This window comes from Punica granatum, chromosome 7 (genome assembly GCF_007655135.1).
Source record: "Punica granatum isolate Tunisia-2019 chromosome 7, ASM765513v2, whole genome shotgun sequence".
Taxonomy (NCBI): Eukaryota; Viridiplantae; Streptophyta; class Magnoliopsida; order Myrtales; family Lythraceae; genus Punica; species Punica granatum.
The window spans coordinates 11,679,079-11,700,967 of record NC_045133.1 but is presented as its reverse complement, the minus strand read 5'-3'; the positions used below and the strand labels follow the sequence as shown (position 1 = coordinate 11,700,967).

The following is a 21,889-nucleotide window of genomic DNA, read 5'->3' as shown; positions in this document are numbered from 1 at the left end:
GGGCTACGAATTCATATTGTCTTCATCATGAAAATACATATGTAAGATTAATAAGTCCACTCTTGTCATTTTACGTGTACATTATCATGTCTAGAACTTCCATTATCCCTTTCTATGCTCCATGTGTTTTTATTCTTTGGAGATGTTTGATACATTGCCGGTCATCTTAAATGCGATAATCCACATTGCCACAAAATGTATTACCTGTACATATTACCAGACATCTAAATTGTTGTCTGGTACACTAAGAAATGTTGAATTTGATCCTCTCTTAATATTGATAAACTAACTACTTAAAACCAATCTTATCAATAATGGACAGACAGGGCAGTGCAACCAGCTAGTGGGCCATCAAAAGCATTAGGCCAATTCGTTCTCGTACAATAAGTGTGCGGGATGGCCAGCTCTACCAGTTGAAAGTTTCTTTGCTTTTTCCTGAGAGAAAGAAGATTGAAGGACACAAAAACCTTAAAATGATCACCATCGTCCCAAAACTGGAAACTGTAAGCAGGACAACCTGCCAATCTCTGCGGACGAACCAACACATTCACCAATCCGATGCCAAGCAAGACACATGTTATGTGCAATATTCCCAGAACTGAGCAAAAATTGCTAGATGACAATTTGACAAAATCAGTTTACAAAACATAATTTATACTTTTGTGTCCGCAACAGAAAATTAACAGAGAACAAAAACAGCCGTTACTCCTTTCCAGCAAACAGGTACGTTTACATAGATAATATAACAGCCATGCCGTGATTATGTATCTCTCCTCTCGTGTTTATGTATCCCTTCTCTCATTTGCTGCTGCAGTTCCAGTTGTTTCATATGCAGCGTCGGCAGCGGAAGTATTAATATCGTTTAAACCCAACTCCTCATTCTGCTCCCAAGATCTTTCATACTCCTCGACTGTGAAATTACAAACAACCAAGTAAACATATCACAGAGAATCAAAGCAGGAATTAATCGTAAAAAGATTCCTATTCAAAGGTACACCACATCCTGCAACTGCAATATGACAGCAACATCTTTTATGAAGATATGGATAAGGAACTTACAAGTTAACTGATGGTCGTCTTTGATATCATCAGTTGCCGGAGCAATGAAAGAATTTGCCAGTGGATCATCAAGAATTAGTGTCCAAGGCTCTTCCATACTTAAAACCTGCAAAGCATTAAATTAAAACTCGATTGCACAAAGAACCCAAATGGGGAGAAGGAAAAGGAAAGTATCTAACAAATTAAAATTTTTTATCTACTGACATAACTGAATAACACTCATTTTGCCCATTTCTTTGAAAGTTAAAGAGCAAGTCCTATTGCGAAGGTTGGTATCAATTAACTAGTCACTATATTGATGCTCAAGCCAAATGCATCTACTTCCATATGTTTGATAATGCGCCTCTTACATTTGAAGATTTTATCTTCGTTTAATTTAACATTGGGAAAATTAGTACTAGCAATTATTACATATATGCTAGATGGAGAAATTGAAAAGACCCGGCAATTCGACCACTGATCATATCCTTTATGGTTCATACCAGTCTGGCATGAAAGAGAAGAAATGGTGAAAAGATATGAAAATGGGAATACCTTCGTTAGCCTCAATCGGAAATCTTGCCATCTGACTCTCTTCTGGTCATCAAGACTATCACCGAAAGTAAATCCATGCACCCTCTCTAAGCCTGCACTTTGAAAACATAATCCATTATCTAACAGCCAACAGAACAGATCCACGTACCTCAATGGACACACTGAATTTGTTACAAGCGTGACCAGCAGATATTCAGGAATAGACACTACTTCTATTTTATGTTTTTCCCCCTTGGGGTTGATACAAGCGCCATATTATATTCCATTCAAAACAAAACCATTACCAAAGTTACGAGCATAACCCATAAAACTCTTCGAACATCAAAACAAATCCCTTAGATGGAGAATATCAATCAGACCACAAGAACCAAGGATAAATCTAATTCTTGGAAGACACTCCTGATAATTCTCCAAGTTTGTCCAATGTCATCAAATAAAAGTGTCTCAACGTAGATTTTACGCAACTAAAATAAACCAGAGAAAGGACAGCAGGAAATAGTTGCCTCTAAGTCTTCTAAATAGCAATCTAAGTTGGGTTAGGGCTAAAGAGAACCAAAAAGGGATTTTTCGAATTTATAATCCTGCATAATTTCAAATGTTTCAGTTCTGGTGAATTCAACTTCCCTTACTTTATTAAAGAATTGATAGCCATAAGTTTCATGAATAACATCATCCCCTTTACCAGTTATTATCAGCTCTTGTTCAAAAACTAAAGAGAATAAAAATGAAAATATATAAAATAAAAGAAATAAGGAAGGGTTCAAAATCTGTCAGGAGGCTCCTCTCCTCAAAGCTCGGACAAATACTTGATATAATATTCTGAAAACATACTAGTTTTTCTGATGCGAAGAGATGTGTACTGTCACGCCTCATGAGATATACGCAGAAGAGAAGCTTTAGTTAATCTATATGCAGTTCGATCCGCATGTGCAACACAATTGCTATCTGCATTTTATACTTATCCACAAAAATTTAAAAACAAAGGGGAAAATAACAAAGAAAGAAAAGGAAGAGACTACGGGGGGGAAATTAAACTGGCTTAACAGGCTTCAAGTAAAATTGAGAAAGAAAACTAAAACAGATATAAACATATCCAAGAATAGGAAGGCGTGCAAATGTAAGCGTTCAACTTGATTACATTAGCATACATCATATTTAATCTATTAAAGGAGTGGTCAAAATAAGAAATTATAGTCAGGACAACCAAGTTCTGCATTAAGGCATATTCATATATTTTTAGGCAGAACACCTTGGGAGGTAAGCGAGCAAAAACAAAAGGATTGTCAATACTCACTTTCACTTATTTTGGTAATCAAACCCTCAACAGTGGTAACAATCCCACCTAAGGTCCCACTAGTCAGCTCGAGGTCAAGCTCTGGAACTTTCACACCAGCACTATCTGACTGATACAATCAACATGATGTCGTGAGGAAGCAGTCCTTAAAGGTCCCAATTATAATGCACATGAAAAATTGATGAGAGTAAAGCAATCAAAACTCACAAAAAAGAAAATGCACTTCCTATCATACATAAAACAATCAATGAGTAGTGATGACCTTTTCTAAGAATACTTTCAACCTAAACAGGGCTAGAATTTTTAAATAAATATATAATCCTTAATTTAAAAAGGGAAAAAGCTGCTACTGAATGTGATTGAGGCAGAGCTCTTACTTCCACACTCAGTAAATGAAAACGAAAGTTTGATTTCAAAACGGTTTCATCTTTTCTGAATGGTAATATCTGACACTAATTGTCTTTCGGGGGATAATTAACAGTAAATGATATTGTTGCTACACTGAATGAATAATTTGCAATACATATAAAGATACACCAAAAGTCTGATACTTCGCTCGCATCTATACTTCAAAAGCTACCCGTCTCCGCAATTTCAAGTGGCAAATCTATTATCTAAAGGACCTCATGAAATTGACCATAATGAAGTGAGTCTTCAGATAAATTTTGACATGCTTATAAACAAGCGAAATTAGGGAAAACCTTTATCACATCACGGGTAAGATCTTTAATATTGTTGACATGGAGGGTAATTCTTTTCCCCTTCTCTGGAATCGGACCGCCAGGCTTCAACTGTAAGGAAAGAATTTTTAATCAATAAACTACCAATGAGACAATAAACAAAGTACTATTATAAGAGACGACGAACCTCAGAATTGCGATAACCGCAGGCATCGCATGAGGATGCCATCACAATTACCTCTTGAAAGTATGGTATTCCTTTTTATGAGTTAAGGTCACCATAATCCTCTTCCACATAATGATAACAAGCTCACCAAGAAAAATAGGTAATTATATGATGTCAAATAAGGATTACAATCTCCCACGTCTAAATTAAGCTATCTATGCATTAACCTAAAATCAGCGGGAGGATAGCTAGGGGCAGGCAAGAAAATCCAAAAGAAATTTGGTCAGCCGCAGTTCACCAAAGCGAACTGCTTTAATAAAAAATAATCTTTGTGAAATAACTAAAGTAGAATATTTAGATATATAAATATATATATATAAGTAAAATCACAAAGCACTAAAATCACTAAGTCAGCTTCAATTTATGTTTCAATTTGTAAGAATAGTATCCAGTTGAATGGACCCCAATAATTTTTTATCTAGTTTTTTCTTTAATCCAGATAACCACTTAAGCATTTCTCACAAAGAAGTTACGTTACAGAATTATAATCCCAAAGAGAACCACTATTCCAACTCGAATTGGTTTGGCAGAGTTTTCCTAACCGAGCTGACCCATTCCTGTCCCTTGAGATAATAAAATATCATCAAATACAAGTACACCAATAGGATATGCATTCATATTCTCCAAACAATAATGGCAGTAAGTTCAAATTAAGAAAATATATTTCCTGGGCAATTATTCAATGTTGATGGTTATTTCTACTCAAGCAATTAGAAATTTCATGGTAATTCTTCTAAAGAAGAAGAGAAGTGTTTTGTTTCCTTATCTAGACTCTACTATTTCCATCAGAAATCTTGAAGCAATAGAGACCACTTGTTCCTCGCAGTCAAATCAATACTTGTGAATTCAGAGAACTGGCTGTTCATTTATTCATAGCAAGTGGAGAGATAAGACAATACTAATACAGAGCAGCATGGCTGAGTTATTTCCAACATAGCTTGCTAAACAATATAGATATATTATTTCAAACACGTTAGTTTACGCCAGACTTCAAAGATGTATAAAAGGATACTGGTGACATACATACGAGTTTCACACCTAGCAGCACAAGCTCCACAGGTTGACGGGAAAGTCATGACCTACATTACAAAAACAATTAACAGATACGAATTACCATAACATAGTACTACTTTAGAAGTCCATAGGTGTAATCACTTGAGATTGCTTTACCTCTTCTGGTGCCGAATAACGGAACAGTGCATCAGCAATCTCTGCACTGTTACTCTGAGCAATAGCCCGATGACCAGCAGCTGCTCCAATAGCTCCATGCGGTACTGTTCTTATTTGATTTTCACCATTGTCCACTCCATGACCCTCTCCAGCTTGTGATGGATCCACAAGATACCCTAATAAAGCTTGCTGCTCAGGTGTCCGGTCATAAAACTTGATTGTCATTGATGGATCAGGGGATGGGGCAAATCTGTATCATTTTGAAAGATATGCCAAGACTAAATCAGATTACCAGAGTATATTTAAACTAACAAGAGATACCAAGCAAGGCAAAAGGAGTTCAAACATGTTAGCTCTATATCATCATAGTCCAAATACAAACAACCATTACCCAACATTTGAACAGAACAAAGATAAACACTTACGGATTTTCAATGAAGCTATTTCCGGCTGGATCATCCAGGATAAAAGTGAAGGAAGATACTCCTGTTGCACAAGCTCTTAGCTTTTCCAAAAATCTGTCTATTGCTTCAGCTGTCTGGTGATCCACTTTCTGGAAAGTAAGAAAAATGCAAGGATCAGAGGCAAACTGAAAACATGATACTTTATCAAGCAAATGAAACTCAAAACTCTCTTGAGACCTTGCGTTCATCTTGAAGAGCTTGAAGTCCATCTATAGCTCTCACTAGTATACCCTCCACCTGCAACAATAACATCAAACAAAGACCAGATATTACGGGACAAGCTAAGAAGGGCATAGGCAAGTAACCAGTCCCTGCAATGAATAGCTTGGATAAGAAAAGTTCCACTGTACAGTGCAATGCGATATTGAGCTAAGGTGACCCAACCGAAATGAATAATGCAGAAACAATGCTATGATCACATGAAGAAACTGAGATTTACTCCTAGCCAAAAATGTAAATAAATAAAACCACCTTTGAACAAAAGATTCTTGAAATACTATGTGCATAAATTAACCCCGCATGGAATGACGAGTGATGCCAAGAGCTCCAGGTAACATTACTAGCTATAAATTAACCAAGAACGCCATCCAGAGGTGGCATTTCTATACAATACGACCACTCATCAAAATAACCCTCCAAGTATGGTAAGCCCATCCATAATGCATATAAGATAGTTGACTACAACTTTTGAAGTTCCGTTCATGCCTAAGGAAAATCAACTCTAACTACAAATTTTCCTTAAATAAGTAAGAATATCCCCACGTGCTGTGAGTTTATTAGGAGCATGAGGAGACCAAATCTGAACAAAGGTAATTGGCATACACAGACAAAAATTAGAACAACCTGCCTGCGAAGGAGATTCTGGACAATTACATCAGACTAACTATATTTCAAGTCGCAGATTTTCTTCCCAACTCATATCAAGCATATAAGGATATTTTAGATTTTCCCTCCACTCAATTTAACATGTGGTACTAATTCAAAACAACAAGAAGGATTCCTTTAGATGGATTTGAACAAAAAATACTTCAACGTTCACTAATTTAGAGGTTATTGCCCAATACCAAAAATCAAAAAACTGCTTTCCATACTGGCCATCCGCATCATATTTCAACTTTCTGCATGGATCTAACTTCTTTCATAATCTTGCTCTTAAGATACTACATCTTACTTTCCCGGAACATATTTTTTATGCCTAGCTCATTGAACTATCTTGATATAAAGATGAAGACCCAGTTTGTCACAGCAAGACAGATGAGATACCGTAGAAAGTGATCCCCTTTGAGCCTCGGGAGGGATTTCAAAATCCAATTCAGGTATCTGCAAATACAGAAAAAGATAAATGATGAGAGAGAATTCCTTGAGCACTAGACAAAACACACCAAGACAAATCACCGCACAAGTATCAGCAAGCAATACCACCAAGATATTGATTCTTCTGGGAAATTTGATATTCCTGATATACCAAACAATAAATAAAACAAGAAATATATTCCCATCTATTTGTCCTGAGACCTGTGGTTCACCAAATGCATGAAATGACATCAACTACTAGAGTCTAATCAGACCTACCTTACTGAGATCATTTTGTAATAGAAAAAGTATACATAACTAAACTCCATCCAAAACTATAATAAATGATGTGATTAAAAAGCCAAAAAATTATTTCAACCAAGATACATCGACATATCTTTACAATAACTACCATACTCTACTTAATCCGCACCATATGGTGGATGAAATGGAAGGAAAGGCCTTTACAATGTATTGAGATTCTGAAAGATAAAGAACTACCAAGTTATGCAGCCTAACTTAGCACAATACTGAACATTCAAGAGGAAAACGACAATCATAGAAAATTATTTTGAATTTGGATGTCCTTAAGGTATTAGTAATTTCCAAAATTACCTTGATGGTGGCGGACTCTGATTTCACAACTTGTCTATCGAGCACCTGCATTGAGAAAAAATATCATATGAAGATACTATTTGAAGGACAGTCCTTCCGAATTTTAGCAGAATCTTTTTTTTTTCTCTAATAAAAAAGGACAATATAACAATATATAGATAATGAGCAAGCAAAATATGTAGTCCTTGTACTCCTTCCCATAGTTTCCACCAGTATTACAGTTCTCCTATGCTATGGTTATATGCTTAGTACTTCCTATCAGAACTTCCTACTACCGTTGCAAATTTTAATATGGAAAACTAATCACGAGCTACACAGTTTATAGATTACAAGCAAGCAAAATGTATCAGATTCTTTACCCTTCCCATACAATTGCTGCCAGCTACAAAGATTTTCATGCCTTGGTGGTATGCTTCTTAAATCCCATTTAGAACTTTCCCAATCCCCGTGATCTATGAGAATTAGTTCCTTTCTCTAGACGATTACACTGCTTTTTAGGTTTATCCACTCTTCTCTCTTGCACCAGTAACTTTTCTCCCATAAATATCCAGTTCCAATATATCATGCTGGTAAACTAAATATTTACGTAACCTAAAAGAATCTAAGTACCAGCAATGCATAGTTTGCTGTAATCATCACAACAATCAAGATCAAGCACAGATTTCTTGCTTAATAATAACTGGTAGTTTTCTCATGCACGAATCCTAAATCCTTCTAATTTTTATCAAACAAAACACAGCTCAAATGGAAATAGTTTGTCAAGAATTGGCATGTTTTCAAAGAGCCCAGATCCCAGAGAAAAAGCAATGTCTTTAATATCCTTCTACGTTATCCAACAAACAACAGCTGAAATAGAGATAGTTTGTGAAGCACTGGCTGCTTTCAAAACAAAGCAACAACTCTAGTCATCATGCAAAGACAAATCCTTAACATGAAAACTTTTTAAGTCAGAAAGAAGTATGTTCTCCAGAATTCAGCCAAGTATACTTTCCAAAATGTGAACTTGGCTGCCATTCAGTAGAAGTTGCATGTTTAGCCTTGGCTAGAAAGAGAATCTGATTTTTCATTGACAGAGCAGTTCATATGTGAGTGAAGATTTAACTATAGCATGTAAATCCTAATCCAATGGAACTAGTGGAGCCAACCTTCTGATCTCCTGATGGAACCTGCAGTTGGTAGCAGCATCCTCGGGGTTGAATCTCACCAGCAAACTGAACCTCATTATTCCTAAAGAAAAGCAATTAATGAGGACCAGTCCCTATCTGGAGGGAAAAGGAAGATGCTCTTCCGCGATCCTTAAGTTTAATACAGGAATTTGATACCTCTCCCCACAATGTGGGCACTCAAAAGCTGACAGCAAGACCTGTTGCAACCAAAATGATCATTTGGTATGGAAGTTGCATAAAGTGAACAAAATTTTTCTATGGACCAATTAAACCTTAAAGCATTGACATTAACAACCACTCATATCAAGTGGAAGCTGATTGAAAGCAGCGCACAGGGGCATCAATTCAATTTGAGCAGAAGCATGTAAATCCAAAAGGGCTTACCTTTCTGAAGTGAGGTATTAATGTGAGCAAAAACCTAGTTATTCCCTGGAGACATTGAAAAGGTCAGTGAGCAGCAATGCAGATAAACCAAGAAAGCACAATCGGGCCGACAAGACTTGCCCTTAAATGAGCAACAGGAACCACCAATGACCCGCATTTGCCCACAAAAGGCTGACTTTCGAGTTCTACCAAATGTAAAGACACTGATAAACATCTTGGGAAGCAGAGAGAGGGATAATTACATTCTCGCCGCAGCGCATGCAGAGGCTCTCGACCTGGTAGAGAGGGGCGTCTCCATCGTCAGCGGAAACGGCTTCAACAGCGGACCTTACATCAATTTGCTCGTTCGTCGTGCTCGCCTCCATGTCTTGAGTTTCTAAGCTTGACGGGTCAGTAGATTAGTTATCTTCCAACAACTGGGTGAAAATTTGCAGAGCTTCAATGAACAGTTGATGCGGAGGATGAAGGAGAAGTGAGAACAACACAAAGGAGTAGTGGGTTCACTCAATTTCTTGCTTGGCGGGAATTATCACGGAACCACAGAGGGAAGAAGAAAGAGAGAGGGGGGCAGGAATCGGTCTTGGCCAGGACGCGGAGACGAGCAGGAGGCGGCTCTGTGAGGACCGCCGACCGGGAGGAGCTGGTGAGGGCGAAGGGGGAGGAGCAGGGGTGGGAGGCGGCAGCTTCTGTCGTGATACGCGAGCGAGAATAAACGCCCTCAGGGTTGTCTTGGGAGAGCTCTGTTTCAAAATGGAAAGAGCCAGAAGAAGTCTGAGGAAGAAAGAGACGATGAAGCAACAACGGTCTAGAAAGGGCTAGAATTCGGGTACCCGATGTACGTCCAGGCCCTAGGGTAACCTGATTTGGCCCAAAAAGAAAAATCAGTGTCCCCTGATCGGACCGGACTTCGAGCCAGTTCGGGTATAGATTAATAGGTTTACGAGTACAATCGGCATATGAGTCAGACCATACATTTAATTAATATAACTAGAAACTTAGCCGTGCATAGCATGCCCTAACCCGCGCGTACCGCCCCACCCCGACTACAATGACTTTTTCCAATGTATAGAATTTGGAAGTCGAAGAAAAAATTGAGGGGAAAAAAATAAGAATTGGATATAGAATTTGAAAACGAAGCAAAAATTATGTGATATAATAATAATAATAATAATAATAATAAGAAGGAAAATTAAAAAATTATTTTCAAACGCAAAGAACCTTAATTGAAGACTTGGAAATATGGAATACCCCTATGACGGCCTCTTTAATAATTTTGTAATGTTGTCAAATGTATTATTTTGATTGAAGAGGATGTAATTTAAATTTAATGACTGTCATACTTTATTAAGTTGTAATTGATATCGATATCGATAGATTATATTTTACATGAACTTGTTGTGTAATTTAGTTTATAATCATTGATTTCGTTTCAAGTTTAAACGAGGTTAAACTCAAGCCCGAGCCGGAGCCTAGCCTAAGCCCGAGCCCAAGCTTTTCTACTCACTTGTCCTTACTAAGCAAAGTCCAAGCCTCTAGTTTATTTGACGACTTGAACTCGATATTCATACTCGACCAAACTCATGGCTAAGCCCAAGCTTAGGAGCACAATGACGAGCCAAGCTCGAGACTTATAGATTAGGAATCGACTCAGCTCGTTTACACTCCTAGCGACCGCCGTAGTCGACAGAGGCTTCCATCACCCCTTCTATTTCTCCTCTCTCCATATGATGAGAGAGGGGAATATAGAAAGGAAGCACGATGAATGCCCACATTCGACCACTATTGCCCTAGGCATGGTCCAACTGTCTTAGAAGCCATTAAAGACCTCGCTGAGATGGTGATCATCGAGGACGGGCAACACTGCCCCTTCTCTTTCTTCTCTCTCTCTTTGTTCAAGGTGAGAAAGGAATTAATAGAGAGAGCAACAGGAGGCAGTGAGATGTCGTCGGCGACCATTGTCCGTAGCAATGTCGTTAAAGGCCTTTCTTGTCTCTCTTCGAACAACCTCTCTTTTTCTTTTTTCAATTTTTCTTTTTTATTTTTCAAATTAAAACGAATTTTATAAAGAAAAGAAAGAGCCTTATATGAATATTTTATGTGATATATGGAGGTTTTATTCAATAAAAAATAAATGCATAACCTTAAGAAGAGAAAAGGCAAAAAAAATTGCATGCATCGGTATTTTTTCAGATATACAAAGGCGTAATCAACCGGCGGTAAGTACATATTTCTTCAATAAATGAGATTGAGTGTCATTTTTCTGAAAAACATGGGAAGTCATAGCATTTTACCATTTAAATTATTTATCTTATTTAAATTAAGAATAAATGGTATTTTCGATCTTTTAACCACATCCTATAAACAAGATAGTAGTTATAAAATTGAATTTTCTCTTAAATAACAGGATAAGATAGGATATAAAATATAAAACATAAAATGCGAATAAAATAGCATAAAGGAGTTGTTATCTAATTTATCTGTGTGGTGGTTTATATTTTTAAGCATTACATTGAGCTGACAAAACAATCTATCTATATACAGTGTAATTCAAGCTACTCTAATGAGGTCCCTAGGGATGGCAGTGGTGCGGATACCATGAGAATCGCAACCGCACCTCGATATAAAACCGTACACTGTATCTACATCATATCCTTCGCGGTTTTGAAAATCCAAAACCATATTTGCACCGGCAAAAAACTACGGTTATCTGCAACGCACTACGCCGTAAAATTAAGTTAAATAAGACTCTAGAAAAGCATAACAATTAAAGAAATAAATTAAATTAAACCTATAAATAAAAATTATCCTTAGATCATCTTTATAGCTTTATTAGTTTATTAATAGATAAAATAAGAAATCAAATTAGATTAGGATTGGGTTTGGACAATTTGCTGAAAAATTAGCCTAATCTATATGTATAAAAATATAATGCGGTGCAGTTCTATCCGCGGTTTTTTCATCAAAACCCTATCCGCAACGCACTGTAGCGGTTTTTGAAATTAAAAACCATATCCTCACCGTAACCATTTGGTGCGGTTATGCGGTGCTAAAAATGGTGCAGTTATCCGCAGATACAATTATTTACCAACACCATTGCCATCCTTACTTCATGTAGGCTTTTTCTAAACCGATTTTCTTGAAAAACCGTTCGGTTCAAAAAGTTGGGTAGGGTTTGTCGTGGTTCTAATAGGAACAATTAAGAGTACGTTTGGTTTCAGAGTTAAAGTAACTTTGATTTTGATTTTGATTTTGATTTTGATTGTGGAAAAGAACAAATGAGACGGTATTATAAATTTGACTTGGGAAACGTGTGTTTTTGTTGTGTAGTAGGTAGAGTTAAAATCAAAATCATGATTCTAAAATCAAATTACCAAACCAAACCGCCCTAAATATCTCACAATGACTATTGGGCTCACTTGGAGTAATGGAGGGACCAGAATTTCATAAGACATATACGACAGTACCTAGACCTGTAGTCCCACTCTCGTCACAGTAGAAGATTTGCCTGTTATTTCTCAAAGATATATACTTGTAACTCCTAATCTAAAGATCATCCCATCTCATGCCGAGTCTCCAGTGTAGCAGGTTTAGCCAACACCAAAGGCAACGCATCGAACCACTCTAACTTGGGGCTGGTCTGGTCTGGTCACCTCGAGATCAAGGCACCTCGACTTTGTTCATATTTCTCCCTCCAGAAGAAACTCAATGTGACCTGACATCAAGAGTTTCCGCAGAACAGACCAAGCCATTAAAGATGCCGGTATATTATCCCAAACTCTCTCTTCCAGTTTCCATTTTCCGACATTAAGCCGAAGAGTGGAGATCCATTTTCCTGCTGACAAATTCGAAAGAAACAGGAAATACATACTCTACAAGTTAATAGCTAGTTAAAGGATGGGCATTCATGATCAATATACTGATAGACAGCAGCAGAGGCATTCTTAAAACATTTTAATTCGCTATCACTCTGATATGAAGACTAACCGAGTTTTGTACATTTTGGAGAGCTCATATCATCAGTCAAAAAATTCTTACACAGTTCATATCACCATATCGTCTTTCTTTCTATAATCGTCCGTCATCTTACCGAGTCGCTGGTGCATCCTGTGTTATCATCTATCGCAACATTCGAAGCCAGCTCCTTCCACCTAGTTCCATTTAAACCATTCTTTACCCGGGCAATTTTAAACTTTAATTTCCCCATCTGTTTCCCGTTCTTCGTTTGGACCCTCCTCTCCCCCGCGTCCATCGTGCTGAAATCATCGTTGGCTTCTGGAGACACTGCATCGCCCCATAATTCGTACTTTCTCCTTTTCAACCGGTCCTCCAAGTCTTCGTGACTTCTTTCGAATGTGCTTGAGTCGGGAAGATCAGGTAACCATCTAGGAATGTGACCCGGACAGGATCCGGACTCTCTTTGAATAATATTACAGGGAACAACAGGCACAGATGAATCACTCGAACTCAAATGGGAAATTGGCCTGGCGAAAGGAATTTCATGAGAGCACTGGACAAAGCGGACGAGATCGGCAAACGCGCCGGAGCTAAGCAAAGGGTCATAATCCTTGTGGAGATTACAGGCACCTTGGAAACCCATTACCGAGTTGAGGTCATTGAAAGCGTTAACAAGATCGAAGACATTGGGCTGAGTCCTGTTCGAGGCATTGGCAGATGAAACCGCAGATCGGCCTATCGACCGGAGGTGCCGGGTGGCCAAGTCCGTGAGGAGTTCGAGGGCTGAAAACTGGATGGCTTTGAAGCCGACAGACCTACAAATCTGAGAGACGGCTATTCTGATGATTGTTGAGGAGAACTCCGTCGGGTCGGTCTTGACATCCTCAGTCTGCTGATTTGGTTTCATCGCGGGGTTGGGCTAACACCATTGCCGTCTTTCAGTCACCGACGCGATCGTAAAGGGCCGTGAAGGAGCCGGAGGGAGCGGCGCAGTCGCAGTCACCCAGGGTCGCAGCCGCTGCTCTCAGAGTCGTAGGGAGCAGCTTGGCTCCCGAAGCCGCAGACAGCAGCTCAGCTCTAGCAGCGCTCGATTGAGAGATGGAATCAATGCCAAGACCGGAGGCGGAGGGCCTAGAGGAAGGTGGAGCCGTGGTCCGAGGAGGAGGCGCGGCCGCGCAAGCGGCGGTGGCTCGCCGTGCCTGAGAGAAGTCAGACAGAGAGTGCTGCCGTAACTGGAAAAGAAAACCCTAAAATTGTATCTGTATATGCGTTTTTAGAAGGATTCGGTTTTCGTGCATTTATATACTATTTGCAAAGGTCACGTTATATTTACAAAAAATACAAATGTCATATTTTTTTATATTATTTTTTAAAAATTATGTTATATTTTAAAAAAATACAAATGATCTAAAGGAGGATGCCTACTTGGCCTAAGAGCAGCTCTAGCAATGTGTTAGATCAGGGTGCCTTGTGCCATGTGGCACCCGGACGACCCCCATCTTGGCACTGTCGCTCATTAAAGGGGGCACTTGCTTGGGCGATTGCACCCCCCCAAATCAGAGCAGGCCACATGGCCTGTTTCCGGGCTAATGTGGCATGCTCCTTGTTTTTTTTTTTTTTTAAAAAAAAAGAATTTAATGAAAAACTCATAAAGTAATTGATTTAAAATGACAAAAAATGTAATTATAAATAAAATAATTAATTGAAAAAGTAGAAAAAGAATTCTTTAAAAAATTAATTTAATTAATTTAGTTAATTTAATTTAAATAGTATGTGGGCTCTTTATGCCTCGCATTGGAGTTAAACTTTTGGGTGAGTGCCTCCATAGAATGGATGTCTTATTTTTGACGTAGTGTCGAATCAGACAATCAGACTGAGTGGGGTCTTTTTGGCACCCAATTGATTGCCTCTCATTGGACTTCCCTTAAAGTGTAAACGAGCTAAAGTTATTCGAGAACTGGTGAAAGAGAAGCTCCGAGCTTTATAGTTGAGCGAGCCAAGCTAAGGCTAGCTAGTATTCCGCACGAGAGCTTAATCAAACTTCAAATTATACATACATAAATATATATATATGTTGTAAAACAAACTTACATACTATCAAAACTATTTTGTTTATAGCCATTTTGAACTTCTATTAAGTTTTCCATTAGGAAAATAATTTTTTAATTTCAAAAAAAGAAAAATATTTTTTAAAATTACAAAAGATGAGAAAATTGAAAAGTAAAACATAAATAAGAATGAAGATGTTCAAAAAGAGTTAGAGACAGTGGTAGAGGGCTCTCTCTTACCATCATATTAGGATTTAGTAATTTACTTCAAAAGACAGAGAGATGATAAACTCTTCACTGTGTCGCGCCTACAACTAGCCACCACTTGCTCCCTCCATATAATTTTTTTCCTTTTTCATTATTTTTTTTCTAATATTATTTAATTTTATTTTTATAGAAATTAATGAAAATTAATGCAAAACAGATGGAAAACAAAATATATAAATGGCAATATCCATAAAGATGAAAAACGAAACACATAACAAAAAAAATAAAAGGAAAAATTTAACAAAAAACACACAATTGCTTATATACAAAATAATTTTGAAAGAATGTGTTTTAGGCCTTGTTTGGCAAATGAGTAATTTTTTTAACTCTACTCCACTTATCTTCAATTCAACAATACAAATATTATTTTTCCTTTTTTCTTCAATATTTTTACCATTAAATTAAATTTTTAATACTAAATTCTATCAACTATTCATTACTTTTTCTCACTTTTTTCCATAATTCAACAATACAATCATTACAATCTAAATAAATATAATTATTTATAGTTAAAATGGAGTGGAGTTAGGCTTTGTTTAGTTTTGGAGTTTTTTTTTTAAACTCTACTCCACTTATCTTCAATTTAATATATTACTTATTCCTTTTTCTTCAATTTTTTAACTATTCAATTCAATTTTTAATACTAAATTCCAACTATAAATAATTATATTAATTTGGGGTTGTAATTGTGTTGTTGAATTATGAGAAAAAGTGAAAAAAAAGTAATAAATAGTTGAGAGAAAGTAATGATTATATTGTTGAATTGTGAAAAAAGTAATGAATATTTGAGAGAATTTAATATTAAAAATTGAATTGAATGGTTAAAAACTTAAAAAAAAGGAAAAAAGTAATAATTATATTGTTAATTTGAAAATAAGTGAAGTAAAGTTAAAACAAAAAATTCCAAAACCAAACATGCCTTTAGCTTCCAAGATTAGGATCAAACGTAGTCTCTGCTATGGCATCAACGCTGCTTTACAATGGGGATGACCGCATGTGCTCGTTGTTTATTGACCTTTCTTGATCCCATAGCTAATGCACCTCTTAAGTTTCTTATCAAGCTATATACGCCGCAATCTCCTAGAGCTTCTAGAATCATTCGCATGAGGGTTGGCATTGCTCTCATCTTAATCATCGTATCTTCTTGAAAATAATGGAAAACAACTTACGTGATAGACTATATTGTGTTGTTTCCCATATATGGCGCCAATGTTATGAACTTAGAAATATGCGATTCATCACGTGTGATACTTATGCATTGTTGTTGATGATCATCTTCTCGAATAACCTCGAATGACCTATAAAAGGAGAAGATCCGGATGATGTCCTAATTTTCCTTTCCGACGCTCAAGACATATGAGCCGTACACGAGAGCTATTAGGGCGTAAATTGTAAATTGATGCCATATCTTGATATTTATATAGAGCTGGAGATATATTTGTTACCTAATTTGGAGAGATTTTCGATACATTCTCCATATTCTAGAGATGTATAAATTATGGAGGTAATCTTTCATATACTTACTTGCCAAGAATCGAAGGCTATTACTCGGAAAGTATGAGTTGGGTCGCTCATGGGCCTTAACGGGCCTTCGTGGCCAATCAGACCTCTGATCTAAAAAAATAAGTTTTTATATATTATAATTGATAATTAATTGTAGAAAGGTGATAAGGTTGGTTTGCTAGAGAAAATATATATATATAAATTATATTGGTTATTGCAGGTAAGGAGGCAGAGGATTTTTTTTCTATATTTTTTATTTTTTGGTGAATGAGGCAGTGGATGGTCATCATTGCCTTAAATTTTAAATTTTATCAGTTGTCGTGTTTCCCCAGGGTATTTTCTTTTTCCATTAAGAAAAGAAAATAACAGAAAAGTCAAAGTGAAAGGCACATTTCCCTTTAGTAATTAGTCAGAGAACATGTGCTGCCTAGGTTTCGCCAAAACAAGCTCGAGTGGCTGAAGAATCTTGACCCACTGAGAAAATCAAATTTTTAAGACTAAATTACGTTTAATAAATTGGAGCCTAGACTGTTTTAAATGCACTTATGATTCTCGCGTTGCATATAGATAGTAAGATTTTCAAACTAAATTTTCCTTATTTTGGTAGTAAATAAACATTAATGACACCTATTGCATATTTATATGGACCTACATCATAAACCTGATCTTTATCTATCGAAAAACCTTATCTTTCAAGCTACTCTTCATTTAGTACTTCTTTAATACAACGAATATTTTATGCCTATATTACGCTTTGCATTTTTCAATCATTTCACCGATTCTAATAAGAACTCAACCGTTAAATATTATATGCCTACTTACAACATAACTAGTCTTTTAACTCACACGTTGCATAGGGATTATCCCTAATATTGGAAAATATTGTTTGATTGCATTATATGATAAAATGAAAGAGCTTAGATAAAATTAATTGTTTAAATGGAGTGGTCCTCCTCTGACCTTATCAAATTAAGTTGAATAGTTGCAATAATGCAACTGATTATAGATAGCCAAAGAAGATTCATCAATTTTTTTTCCTTAACATATGATAATTTCATCGTATCGTTAATGTAAATGTGATGTAATGATATAAAATGGAATTTATATTGTATTAGAAAAAGCGAAAAAAACTCGAAGGAAACTATAAAACTAATAGAACTAATGAACGGTCCTTTATTGCCATGTTTGACTTGTTTCACCATTCAGTATATTTCACGAATATATGCATTCGTTTGAGGAAATTAACAATATCGTTTTACAAAATATCTATTTGCATAAGCTAGATATATATATATATATATATATCTAATGAGTGACCTTCATTCGTATAAAGAGATTCGGCCATATCAATTTTTTCAGTAATTTTAAAAATTTACGGCTGACCGACCTTTTCATTCCTACATTAATTAAAGTGTAAATTGCACTGGTGGTTCAAAATGTTTTACAAATATTTCATTATGGTCCAAAAAGTTTTTTTCGCTACATGATGGTACAAAATGTTTCAAAGTTGTTTCATGATGGTACAAACCGTCAACTCGAGCTGACGCCGTTAACATTTTACTGACGTGGCGCGTCCTATGTGTCACTTTTGTTACGTGGAACCAATCATAGTGCGCCACGTCATTTAAGACAAAATAAAATTTTAAAAAATCCAAAAAAAGAGTAAAAATTTTGATAAAAAATAAAAAATAATTTTAAAATTTTCAAAATTTTAAAATTTTAAAATTATTTTTTAAAAATTTAAAAAAAATTTAATTTTTTTAAAATATAAAAATACAAAAAAAAGAGTAAAAATTTTGAAAAAAAAGAGTAAAATTTTGATAAAAAGTAAAAAAATTAAATTTTGATTTTTTTTTTTTTTAAAATTTTTAAAATTTTTTTCCAAAAAAAAAAAAAGAGGAAAAAAAAAAAAATTTTTTTTTTTTTTTTTTTTTTTTTTTTTTTTTTTTTCCCCTTTTTAAAAAAAAAAAAGGAAATTTTTTAAAAAGAATTTTAAAATTTTCAAAAAAAAATAAATTTTTTTATTTTTTTCTAAATTTTTACTCTTTTTTGTATTTTTTGTATTTTATATATTTTTAAAAAAATTAAAAAAAAATTAAATTTTTAATTTTAAAATTTTCAATATTTTAAAATTTTTTATTTTTTTCAATGTTTTTACTCTTTTTTTGTATTTTTTTAATTATTTTTTGTATTTTTTTGGACTTTTTAAAATTTTATTTTGTCTTAAATGAGGTGGCGCACTATGATTGTTTCCACGTAACAAAAGTGACACATAGGACGTGCCACGTCAGCAAAATGTTAACGGCGTCAGCTCGAGTTGACGGTTTGTACCATCATGAAACAACTTTGAAACATTTTGCACCATCATGTAACGAAAAAACTTTTTGGACCATCATGAAACATTTGTAAAATATTTTGGACCACCGATGCAATTTACCCTTAATTAAAATTACAAATATACTACATTTGTGCCGTCTGTCATGGGAAATTCATTAACCGATAATACAATATCTAAATTATAAATATAATCAATTATGATTTAAAAAAGTATTTTAATTTTTTTTAAAAATGAAAATAGCAAAAAAAAAAGGGCTCGCGCACACACGGACTCCGACTCCAAGACCAGTCTATTCATCACACAATACAAATTCAACGAACTTTTTGCAGCATCTCCCTGAAAACAACCTCAGCCTAAACACGGATTCCGAGACTAAACTGAAGTTTTTGCACAGCAGCTCTCGAACATAGTATACATAAATTGAAAATTAAAATCTAACTTCATTATCAAAGCTCAACAAGACTAAACAAAGCAGCAAAAAAATAGTGGTTATTATTGTGACGGTCTTACTAGCATGACATGATGTCATGTGAGACACCATTTAGTATTTTGGTTTAATTGTTTAGTACTTAGCGATAACAGAGATCGTTGGTGACTCTAATCGAGGAGTAGTGGCAGCACCGCCGGCCACCTTCCATCCCCATCCCTTTCGGCCTTACTACTCTTTTTTTAAAAAAAAAAATTTTCATAATATTTTTTAAAATTTTAAAAATATGTGGAACCCCGCTCGGCCAATCACCGTGAACCATGTGGCACCATCATTATAACATGGATATTAACGGTGTGCTAAAATTGTTATTGAATCGGTAGTTCGTGATTTAATTGGTGAAAGAAAGAAGTTCAGGCTAAAATCGTTAAAATGTGAAAAGTTTGGGATATTTTTTGTTATTAACCCTGCTTTTTATTAATTTTTCAGTACTTTAGTTGAAGTGTTTAGTACCAAATTAAAAATATGAAACACTTGAATTATAATACTAAATATTTAAAAAAGGGTTAAATGCACTTTACCTCCCGACTTATGAGGTGAAATTAGGTTTGCCCCCCGACCTATGAAATTTGGCAAAGTGCCCCCTCACCTAATCTAAAAATAAGCGATGTGACTCCCATACCAAATTCTAGTCAAAATTCCGGCCAAAACAAGTTTTCCTTAATCAATTAATGTTGTTTCTCCGAGAAATCTCAACTCCTAATTACAAAAACGAGGAATGGCTACTGAATAAAATAATTCATAATTTCATATTCCTTAAAAAAAAAAGAAAATCAATTTTGACTGATAAATCTATAATTATGACTAATTTTCTTTATCCACTATATTATATATATATATATTTCTTTTCTTTTTGCTGACCCGAATGTCCGAGTTTCGTCCGGTTAATCATTGGGGCTCCGTGAATCTCATGCAATCTAATATAATATTGTTTATTCATCTAGTCTAAAATCTAGCTGAACACTTTACTCTTAAGTCCTATGTATTTCTAAAATGTAAAATATGTGATAATCATATTCAAATGAAAAGAAGCATATCAACAAATTTATGCTTGCATGATATATATATATATATATATATATATATATTATCTTATATCGTATAGTGTATTTTATAATTGGTTTTCAGGCGCAGTGGTGAACGTTTAGAGTCACGTGGAAAAAGGAAGACCAATTGATAATCAGATTAATGATAATCAATTCCCGAAAACTTGTTTTGGCCTTAATTTTGATCGAATTTTGATCCGGGAGTTACATTGCTTATTTTTTAGATTAGGTGAGGGGGCACTCTGCCAAATTTCATAGGTCGGGGGGAAAACCTAATTTCACCTCATAAGTTGGGAGGCAAAGTGCATTTAATCCTTTAAAAAATATACTAAACATTGAACTAAAATACTAATCGATGTCACATCATGCCAAATCATGCTAGAAGTTTCCTTGTTAATATTGATGAGTAGTTAAAATATGATTCATTAACTTTTATCATTGCACACCAACAAGATATTAGTTAAGTGATAAGCGATTTGAACCCCTTTAAAGAGGAGAATACAAGCTCGAGTCACAATGAGCGTTTTTATTGGGAGAGAGATTAACCTTTAATATTCGATTTTTTAAGAATTGTGAGGAGCGATTTCTTCCCTAATTTTCCTACCAAAAAAAACTTCTATCATTGTATGTGACTTTGCAAAAAAGATTATTCATCTAACTCTATGAAGAAAACAGGTAGATATTATAGATAAAATTGTACGTGCCATGTAAAAACTTTCATTTGTTTTGGTAATAACAGACTTCCATCTATACTTTGCGCGGTCTATCATTTTTCTTTTGTCCTTCCTCATTTTCTTAAAATTAGTTTTTCAACATGTATATTGATAAGCTATAGAGATAAAAGATGGGCGTTTACGAGATGAAAAATTAATTAATAAATTAACTAACAAAAAAAAGAAAAGAAATAGCTGTGAGACGTGGCAGAGAAAAGATTCTGCTAGGAATTTTGAAGTGAAGAGAGTGAGGAAGAGTGAGAAAATAACGGGAGAAGGAGGAAACCTGATAGTTAAAGTATACCATAATTTATATCAACATGAATTGTTTCAGGTGATTTCGCACATATTTTCTTAATGTTTCATGTTAGAATTTTGTACGTAGAGAAAATTCACGATTGAAAGAGTTTTACCTCTTAATAAGCCGACTCTGCTCGAACCTAAATTAGTCGAACATCATTAAATTTCTGGATATCAAATTGTGCTCACCGAACAAGTGTACACAATTTAATAATTTACCTTTAACTCATCCATAATCTAATGATGGTCAATTAATTATGTTATTCTTAGTTGAGCATTTTTATATAAAAACAGTTAAATCTATTCGTCCGCTTTGTAATAGTATAGATATAAAAGACATAAATAACT

The 21,889-nt window shown here is 35.2% G+C and overlaps 2 protein-coding genes across 3 annotated transcripts; both read right to left on the bottom strand.

Moving 5' to 3' along the window:
- Positions 1-559: 559 nt before the first annotated feature.
- LOC116214333 (zinc finger protein ZPR1-like) lies at positions 560-9,658 on the bottom strand. The gene is made up of 16 exons (XM_031549749.1): positions 9,128-9,658; positions 8,886-8,930; positions 8,658-8,698; positions 8,481-8,562; positions 7,336-7,380; positions 6,691-6,747; positions 5,605-5,664; positions 5,389-5,516; positions 4,964-5,213; positions 4,806-4,872; positions 3,755-3,825; positions 3,589-3,678; positions 2,888-2,996; positions 1,594-1,685; positions 1,060-1,165; positions 560-910 (listed from the first exon to the last, which is right to left on the bottom strand). The coding sequence occupies exons 1-16, from the start codon at positions 9,248-9,250 to the stop codon at positions 783-785; spliced, it is 1,494 nt and encodes a 497-aa protein (XP_031405609.1). The 5' UTR covers positions 9,251-9,658; the 3' UTR covers positions 560-782.
- A 2,563-nt stretch (positions 9,659-12,221) lies between these two features.
- On the bottom strand, positions 12,222-14,126 carry LOC116215696 (transcription initiation factor TFIID subunit 8-like). Of its 2 annotated transcripts, none has more exons than XM_031551517.1 (2): positions 12,973-14,126; positions 12,222-12,720 (listed from the first exon to the last, which is right to left on the bottom strand). In XM_031551517.1, the coding sequence occupies exons 1-2, from the start codon at positions 13,744-13,746 to the stop codon at positions 12,634-12,636; spliced, it is 861 nt and encodes a 286-aa protein (XP_031407377.1). In that variant the 5' UTR covers positions 13,747-14,126; the 3' UTR covers positions 12,222-12,633. The 2 variants fall into 2 exon arrangements, with proteins under 2 accessions (XP_031407377.1, XP_031407378.1); XM_031551518.1 differs by having other exon boundaries at positions 12,222-12,717.
- Between the last annotated feature and the right edge of the window lie 7,763 nt (positions 14,127-21,889).